The 9,779-nt window shown below is 43.6% G+C and overlaps 1 protein-coding gene across 1 annotated transcript; it reads left to right on the top strand.

Moving 5' to 3' along the window:
* Nucleotides 1-5,414: 5,414 nt before the first annotated feature.
* On the top strand, nt 5,415-9,720 carry LOC138364028 (cyclin-L1-like). The gene is made up of 2 exons (XM_069323463.1): nt 5,415-5,494; nt 8,787-9,720. The coding sequence occupies exons 1-2, from the start codon at nt 5,415-5,417 to the stop codon at nt 9,718-9,720; spliced, it is 1,014 nt and encodes a 337-aa protein (XP_069179564.1).
* Nucleotides 9,721-9,779: the final 59 nt, after the last annotated feature.

Below are 9,779 nucleotides of genomic sequence, written 5' to 3'. Positions count from 1 at the left end.
TCTGAATAATAAACCCATCCTTATCCGAGCATTTCAATCACAACTGCGAGAGATGATATTATTCATAGTTAATAATTTGTGTAGCAAATGCGGGACGCAGAGCAAGAGAGAACAAGGACATGGAGCCTTCATATTTGCTTCAAACAGCGTGTGTGAAGAATTCCCCGAGCTGTCATTTCTCGTGTTAATCATCTCCCAGTGTTCCATGATGAGTTCAGGAGATTCCGAGGACGAGTCATAACTGATGTCTTGGAAAACGTCTTCAAGCTAAGACCCTTTCCGTATTCCTTAAATTACATTATCTGTAGTATTATTCATGCGGAACACTGTTTTCTGGATTAACATGTGTTTATTATAATTATTAATTTATCATGTTCATAATCTATGTTCTTATTGGTGACAAATACAATGATTCTATAATTGGTCATAGGATTAGATTATTGCATAATGAACTGGTGTACGAACCACACTAGTTCCTGGGCATATATGAAGTTCCAGTAATAACCCCCCAATGTAGGTGTTTGAGGCTTTGATTCAGTTAAATTATAAAGCCCATTAATTATATAAGTGATCATATTCTCTAGTATTTTATCCATAGTTACTGGTTCATCTAGGAATTCTCTAATGGTCATATTTTCTTAGTTTCCCTCTTTACTATAAAAGCGGGTGGTCCTTCGTAATTGATTTTCATTACATAAATATTTAAATAAATAGAGTCAAGCCCCAAATGTCCCACACATGTCAAACATCTACTCCAGTAACTGCAAAGTTGGATTCCACAGCCTCATCCCCGAGTATCTTAGTATCACCCATAAAGAAAACTAGCATGCACCTGCTTGAAAATGCGGAGTTATCTCGAGCTGCTACTACTGCCGCTGGTGGTCCTTGGCGCGTGGGGGATACGCCCATGTATGAAACACCTACAATAACCCCTAGTAGGAGGAGCAGGACAGTAAGGAGAAAATTACGAAGGCCAACCCCCTATGTGAGAAGTATCGGAGCACGCCTTATAAAAACCAATGTTTCTCCCTCCCAGGTTACTTCGAATTTACAGGGTCCTTCCACATCTAAGTGCGTAGTAGTGGAAACAATATCAGACAGCGATGATATTTTTATGAACCCTGTTGAAGCAAGTGTTAATGTTGAACAAGTGAATTCGAAAAACAGGGGTTTGAGGGATACGTCATTTATATGGACTTGCGTCAGCAGCAGTAGTAGTAGTAATGACAGCCATTCTCCTTCCCAATATGCGCAGGGATGGGAGGACGATCCTAATTTTAAAAGGATAATGGCTGATGACTATCCACAAAATATAGAAAAGGAAATAAGGTATCTAGGCGATTATTTTAGTCGATGTTGTTATCCTGTTTTTATTTTTAAAATATTGCCTTTATAATGCTCTGTATATTTGTATATATGCATATTTTTCATGTATTTAATAATAAACACTAAAATGTATAACAGATAGTTGCCCCTCCTGGACACCCGAGGACTTCGCTTGCAGGACTAATTTTAACCCCCACGTCACCCTATTTAAGCGACGCTGGGTAGACGCTCCCAAACTTGCCTATTTTAAGAGCCAGGGTTCACTCGCAACATGAAGCAATCATAAAAAATGTGATAAACTCTGCACAGATACCCGACAGACCCATGTCAGTATCCCAAAAGTGGGCTTCAAGTTGTATAACCCGAAGAATGCTATCATATCTACAAACATGTCAATATCAAACATCCACTTGAATACCACCCTGCATTGCTTGCATACCATTACCCCTGTATTCCCATATTCACTTATTCCCATTCTAATCAATTATTAATTAATTAGTAATTAATAATAATTAGTTTAATCCCATTATGTATTCCCATATTTACAAGACGACGACAAAGCTTGTAATTATATCAAATTATGTGTATTACTAACACTATTTGTTTTTAAAGTAATGAAAACTTAATTCGATGACCATTACTAAAACTAAATTTGTGTCCATTCAGTATATTTATAAACCTACAGGTTATAATTTTTAATCTTTTACATATGTTACACAAATTTTATCTTATATTAAATTTTATTGTATATATACCAGAAATCTTATTTTCCAATTGAGTGTAATAATGTTTACACATTAAAATCAAGATAGTAAGAGTGATTCCTCCCTTTATAATACATATTCATTTATAACTGGATCCTTTTCCACTTATAATTATGAAATATTTCCCATTGTAACATAATTAACTACTTGAAACACATTACTAATAATATACCGCCATGAGGATTTTTAGCTTTTAAGACTAACTACGAATTAACTTAAATTTAGGTATTTTGAGGATTATTCACGCTAATAAAAAATGAATTATACGTTTAATATTAGTCATATCTGTGACGTCACCGTGAGGATTGAGTTACAACTATTTTCCTAGGTCTCGTAAGCGAGATAAAATCTGAATCATTTTATATTAAACAAATGAATATATTCAGTTCTGATTCTAATAAAACAGCCCAACTCCCAGTTTTATGACGATTAGTTCTCACATGAACGGCAGCGTGCGTGTGGGGCCATATTGGTTTGGACGGCCATGAGAACTTGTCGGTTTGGACGGCCAATCCTCATCAACAAAGTGATGAGGATTTTTTTTAAAGAAATATTAATTTTAAAGTTTGTGGATGACATACGTATGATTTCTCTGATTATGGAAGTTCATGATGATGATTACATCCTTAAATGTAAGTATATATTTCTTCTCTGCTGTGAATAGTTTGTCATCCACACCTTTATTTCAGAGAGTCAATCTGTCAGACAATTTAAATAAAAGCAATGATATGGTATGCAATTAAAGTTTTAAAATGTGTTCAGATTTGTAATTGTTCACAAGATACATTTAAAACTCACAAAAATTAAAACAATGCTGGAAAGTTTATTTATCTTTTGCGAATAAATGAAATAATTTTGATCTATAGTCAAGGACTCTAGGAACTTTCCCACCCGCCCCCCTCACCCACCTGAACTCTGCCTTGGATTACCTACCTGGACATGGAAATTCAAACTATTACTGTCGAACTAAACAGTCAGTCAGTTAATAATGTGCATAAATTTAAAAAGGCAAAACCTTTGTGGAGTTACAAGCATGAGATCAGACAAATATGAATTACCCCTAACCCCCCCCCCCCCTTTCATCACAATTCTGATAGTTATTTGATATAATATGTAGTTTTATGCGATTACTTATCAGAATACAAAAACATGAAGTCTTCCCAACACACAATTCCGATCTGGTCGACTAAAGAAGTCTTCACCACTTGGTGGTGAGCTTGGGCATAGTTATTTCATCAAATCACCTCAATGTTGCTCACGTGGCCCCACGAGAATGAGGCGATTTGATGAAGTAATTATGCCCAAGTTCATCCCTAAGTGCCGTCGGGACGGTAGGCTAAATAGCCAAGGCTACCATCGTCTTTTGTACGGTCACGGATGATCGAGTGGTTAAGGTACTGTGTTCGCCAGTTGCATAGTGCCCCTGTGCCTCTATCTGCATAGGTTCGAGGCACTTCTGAGGTGTGGAGTTTTTGATTGCATATATGCTTGGGGGGACCATTCAAGCTTGTTCGCATCTTCACCACTTGGTACTAGCAACCAAATTTGCTGAAAGAGCAGCCAGTAACCAGCTTCCATCAGATGAACTAGCAGTTCAGACAATTAGAGGACAAAAGGTGGCACAGAATCCGTACAGCATGTGCAAAAATCTGGACACCCTCAAATACAAACAAAAAATCTACCATTTATGAGATATTCATGCCCCGTGCCATCTCTTGGGTGGCTTAATATTCATCAATTCATTCATTTGGTCCACCACACCACACACACACCCGGTCCACACCAGCAATCCTGACTAACTACACAAGACATCCATCGTCACTAGGACCCGTTGAGGGGGTTTTAACAACAACATTGCGCCACAAACGCCTAAAAGTCAGGACTCTCTCCATGGACGGCAATACTTTCACCACAAACTACGTCTTTAAGATCTTAAAACAAGCCATCTGATTACACCCATCGACCATAGTCAAGAAGGTGAGAATATTGTTCTCTTTCTTGTGTGGGGGATCTAAAAAAAAAAAAAAAAAAAAAAAAAAAATAGATTGCACACTTAGCAAAGTGCACCACCACTTTCCTCTCTTCCCACATCAGTACATCGCCGACCGAACAGTCTTTATTAGCCGGACCAGCCACTGGATCTGTAAATCGACAACCCATGTCTGCCATCTCTGCAACGGCAATCAACCTGCAATTTCACACCGCTTTCTCGGCAGACAGGAAAAAATCAAGGCCCAGATTGAAACCAAGAAAGCCAACCTTCTCAACCCCGCCACCAGAGCCCCTGATGCTATACCCAACACCTCAGCTCTCACCAACCAACCAGACGATTCCTAGTATCAAACAGTGGTTCCTCCTACCAGTCAAGCCAGCCTTCACAATGGGACCCCCAGGGGCCCCCAATGGGGACCGACAATCACCGATTCATCAGAGAACTAAATGTACTGTACCTAGACAATGGCCTGGACCCCATCATACCCCCCTGACTCAAGTCTCACTACCTCCACTATCACACCCGGGATTTCCACAAGGTCGACTGCTAGGTCGATATCAACTCAGACGTCAGCTCCACTAAAGGCTGCACAAAAAGCAGCATCTTTCAATCCGACCCCGAATGCTACCTCCATCACTATCTCCGCAGACACGCGCTTGCAGACGTGCTCTCTCCGACCACAACCACCACCGACGTTACCGAACCAGCTTCTATCACAACTCGTCGACTTCAGAGCCAGCCTCAACCTCAGGTTGAGACCAAAACCACCAACAACGAACTATGCCACGGACTCCTCAGACGAGTAAATTTCATTAAGAACTCCATTGTCACACTTCCCGTAGTGCATGCAAGATCTCATGGAGGCCACATCACTGAACTCCAATGACAGCACAGCCATGTCAACTAGCAGCAAGATTGACTAAGAAAACACAGAAGACCTAGACGCCTTCATTAACTCGCCAGCTCTACAAATTGGTATTGCTTGCCCTCCGTGACCGCCCCCCCCCAAAAAAAAAAAAAAACATCCATTTACAGATCTCCAGTTTCAGCTATTGGTAATGGCTCCAAAGAGCCTCCACTTTCGGGCTGTTCATGCCCGCGCCACCTTTTGGGTGGCTTAATCTTAATCAATCCATTTGGTCACCATAGGACCTACCGACCCCAAGTCTTCAACTACCCATCTGACCATTTTCCACCTTCGGACATTAACGCAAGCGACGCTTTGTTATTTAGAGCAGTGCAGCTAGATCAGAGTACATGAGTTCGTCAGAGTTCGAGTGCATAACTTTACTACTGGAAAAATGTGGAGATTATACTGCATTTGTGTAGTGATGGCGACTGCAGTTATGAAGGCTTACATCTATGGAAAACATGAACCTCTGGATCCCGAAGAAAGTGTTAACTGGAATTCGTTTGTGCCCAAGGAAACCTTCTAGGAAAGAGCACAATAGTTAAACGAAATCCCAGTTTGCCTTTAGAACTTCAAAATCTACTTCCGGAACATTTGAAAGCGAAGAAAATTTCTACCCACGCTGTCCCACTTGTTAGATATACCACCAGAGGTCGCGAAGGATACCGACCCCATCCAGATGCTCAACATGCTTAAAGCAAAACGTTCATCAGAAACGTTCGTTAACACATTAAGTTAACCCATGACATGACTTGACATACCATCAGTGATCATAGAGGAAGGCGACTCCCTCATGATGCTCAACTTCGAGGCAAAATATTTGACAGCCAGACACAAACGTTCAATCAATGACATCACTGTTGATATCCCAGACTTCTTAAGTTATGGAGAACTGGGATATATAGTGAAGCTCAAGATGTAGTGCCCCGGGCTGACAAACTCAAACATTAACAAATAATGTTCGTCAAATTTTCGACAATAACGAACACCTTACATGTGAAATGTCAATGAAGCTGGTGTCACATGTAGACGCTACGGGCGTTCGAGGCCGCTTGAACAAACTAGAGAATTACTCGAATTCATGTCTAAATATATTAAAAACCTTAAAAAAATTAAAATCAGATATTCCAAGTTGTAATTTTATTGTTTAACTAGCTGTACCCTGCCATGGGTTGCAGTGGCTCAGCAGTGCATGTGCGTTGCTGAGCTACAGCAACCTTACCCACAACTCCCAGTCCTCCCCAACCATTCCGCCTCTTTCGTCCCCTCGTCCTCCCAACCATTCCAAACTTCCCCGTACCTTTAATCTCCCAACCATCCCCCACTCTCCCGTTCCCTCTGCCATTTCCTCCCTCCCCCCATCCCTGCTGTCCTCCGCATCATCCCCCACTCCACCATCCCCTCGTCCTCCTCACCATTCCCAACTCCCTCGTCCAATGCATTCCCATATGATCTGATGTTCCCATCAGAAAATTGGGAACATCAAATGATCTGCTGTTCCCATCACTGAAATATAAGAAAAACAATTAAAAATGCAATGAAAACAATTAACAAAATAAACTACACATGAAATGAACGGCATGGTAAACATCAAAGCTCAATTCCATCGCAATGTCACAAAATAATTAAATCAAAATGAAAACTCAGTTTATCAATGTAATTGGAAATATTGAAATGGAATTGTAACATTCAGTATAGCGTGAGTTGCTCTTATGTGCAACAGATGGCACCGTTTTTCAAATAAATGCATATTTTTACCTGTTACAAGTGTGGCATCTATATTTATACTCACAAAATGAATGGTATGGTAAAAACACAGCTCAATTCCAATGCAATGTCACAAAATAATTAAATTAAAATAAAACGAAGTCTTTGAAAATTTAATTTATCATTGCAATCAGAAACAATGAAATGGAATCTTAATATATTTAGCATAGTGTGGATGGCTCTTATGGTTATCTTGAGGTGATTTCGGGGCTTTTTAGTGTCCCCGCGGCCCGGTCCTCGACAAGGCCTCCACCCCCAGGAAGCAGCCCGTGACAGCTGACTAACACCCAGGTACCTATTTTACTGCTAGGTAACAGGGGCATAGGGTGAAAGAAACTCTGCCCATTGTTTCTCGCTGGTGCCTGGGATCGAACCCAGGACCACAGGATCACAAGTCCAGCGTGCTGTCCGCTCGGCCGATCGGCTCCCGGTATGTGCAACAGATGGTGCTGTTAACATTTTTTTTTTTTTACTTGTCACAGGTGTGGCATCTATACCTATACACACGAAATGAATAGTATGGTAAACAACACAGCTCGGTTTCAATGCAGTCACAAAATAATGAAATCAAAATGAAATTAAATTTTCATTCATTTCGATTTTATGTCAATGCAATCGAAGATATTGAAATGTAATCGTAACATTTAGGATATTGCGTGTACCTCTTATGTGCGACAGATGGCGTTATGTCTTAAAAAAGAATATTTTTACCTGTCACAGGTGTGGCATTTATACTTATACTTATGAAATGAACGGTATGGTAAATAACACAGCTCAATTCCAACACAATGACTCACAAAATAATTCAATACAAATTAAAATAAATTGAAATATATGAAAATTCAATTTAGTATTGGAAGTTTGTTGCTATTATGTGCAACAGATGGCGCTGTTTGAGAAAAACACGTTTTATCTGTCACAGGTGTGGCATCCATATAATAGGTATATAAAAGCATTTGCATATTCGAATGAAATGTGTAAGAATTTCAAAGCAATCGGTGAAGAACTTTCAGAGATTACAGCACGTGGTTGCTCCTACGTCCAACAGATGGCGCTGTTTAAAAAAAATCATGCTCATAGGTAAGGCATGTATATAATAACTAAATAAAAATACGCGCCTATTCGAATGCAACGTTGTGTCAAAATTTCAAAGCGGTAAAGTAGTTTCAAAGATTTCCCTCACGTGAAAAACACGAAAAAACTTTTTCAAGAGGGCATGTGTTTTTTTTCCGTCACAAAAGTGACATCTATATAATGTGTATATAAAAAGCCGATCGGATGCATATGGAACGTTGTGTGAAAAATCAAAGCAATCAGTTTATAACTTTTGGAGATTAGCGATTTTGAACAAACGGACATTTCAATTTTTATTTATATAGATAATAAACAATATAAACTATTTATATATTATGAAATAAAACATGTTTTAACAACGTGTGACTTATTTGCCAAATTTCGCATGTAATTCCAAGTCTTGCAGAGAAGCCATGTTTTCTCGTCTCACACCAATGAACAACCAATGTGTTTTCGGAAAATAATGTATGAAGTCGCTTCTTAAAATTAAGCTTCTCTAAGAGGGCCTTGGCAGTGAAAAAATTTGGCCAAACACGAATTTTTCTGAAAATTTTCTAAAAATACTACAACGTTCTGGCAACACCGTGGTGCAAACCGTTTATTGTTATGATAATAAATAACGTAATTAGAGTAAATTTTCCAGCCGCAATTGTCCCAAATCTGGTCCTCGCGGCTCGGGTGCGCCGTAGGGTGATGCGTCATACGTTGTAAGCGTCTAGTATTTCGTAATGGAGTGGAAAATATCTTGTTATGCATATACAAATTATAAACTCACTCATTGGCAACAGTCTTGTGTGAGAGGGAGGGAGGGAGGATAAGCCGATTACTGACTCGGTCACCCTCTGTGTCTGTGCAGGTGGTCGTATCCCTGACGCGCTCTCACAGATCATAGAGTATCTCACATAGTATCTGACAAGAAGAAAGCTCTAAAGGCATGAGCTCTACGTGCTAGCCAAATAAAGAAGGAGCGTAAAGCCGCACTGAGGCAAAACAGAGTTCTCTTACGTGAAGAGAGAAAAGGGCTCGCTGCGAGGAGCCTCCCGCCTCACTCCCTCACACTCCCAGGCACCCGCCGCGCCTCCCGCGCCACCCGCCGCGCCTCCCGCGCCACCCGCCGCGCCTCCCGCGCCACCCGCCGCGCCTCCCGCGCCACCCGCGCCACCCGCCGCGCCTCCCGCGCCACCCGCCGCGCCTCCCGCGCCACCCGCCGCGCCTCCCGCGCCACCCGCCGCGCCTCCCGCGCCACCCGCCGCGCCTCCCGCGGCACCCGCCACGCCTCCCGCGGCACCCGCCACGCCTCCCGCGGCACCCGCCACGCCTCCCGCGGCACCCGCCACGCCTCCCGCGGCACCCGCCACGCCTCCCGCGGCACCCGCCACGCCTCCCGCGGCACCCGCCACGCCTCCCGCGGCACCCGCCACGCCTCCCGCGGCACCCGCCACGCCTCCCGCGGCACCCGCCACGCCTCCCGCGGCACCCGCCACGCCTCCCGCGGCACCCGCCACGCCTCCCGCGGCACCCGCCACGCCTCCCGCGGCACCCGCCACGCCTCCCGCGGCACCCGCCACGCCTCCCGCGGCACCCGCCACGCCTCCCGCGGCACCCGCCACGCCTCCCGCGGCACCCGCCACGCCTCCCGCGGCACCCGCCACGCCTCCCGCGGCACCCGCCACGCCTCCCGCGGCACCTGCCACGCCTCCCGCGGCACCTGCCACGCCTCCCGCGGCACCTGCCACGCCTCCCGCGGCACCTGCCACGCCTCCCGCGGCACCTGCCACGCCACCTGCGGCACCTGCCACGCCACCTGCGGCACCTGCCACGCCACCTGCGGCACCTGCCACGCCACCTGCGGCACCTCCTGCGGCACCTGCCACTCAAGATCTTAGACCTGCAACTCCAGACGTTCTCCCTCTTGATGTTGCATATTACAGACCAATTAGGTTAG

The sequence above is a fragment of the Procambarus clarkii genome, chromosome 12 (genome assembly GCF_040958095.1).
Source record: "Procambarus clarkii isolate CNS0578487 chromosome 12, FALCON_Pclarkii_2.0, whole genome shotgun sequence".
Taxonomy (NCBI): Eukaryota; Metazoa; Arthropoda; class Malacostraca; order Decapoda; family Cambaridae; genus Procambarus; species Procambarus clarkii.
Note: the sequence above shows the minus strand (reverse complement) of the source record. Positions and strands in the feature narration are given on the sequence as shown.

What these genes read in the sequence shown, in the direction of transcription:
- LOC138364028 (XM_069323463.1), top strand. Translation starts at nt 5,415, where the DNA reads ATGGCGACTGCAGTTATGAAGGCTTACATCTATGGAAAACATGAACCT. An exon ending in GAAAGTGTTAACTGGAATTC is followed by an intron (nt 5,495 to 8,786) that starts GTTTGTGCCCAA and finishes TCTACGTGCTAG; the next exon opens with CCAAATAAAGAAGGAGCGTA.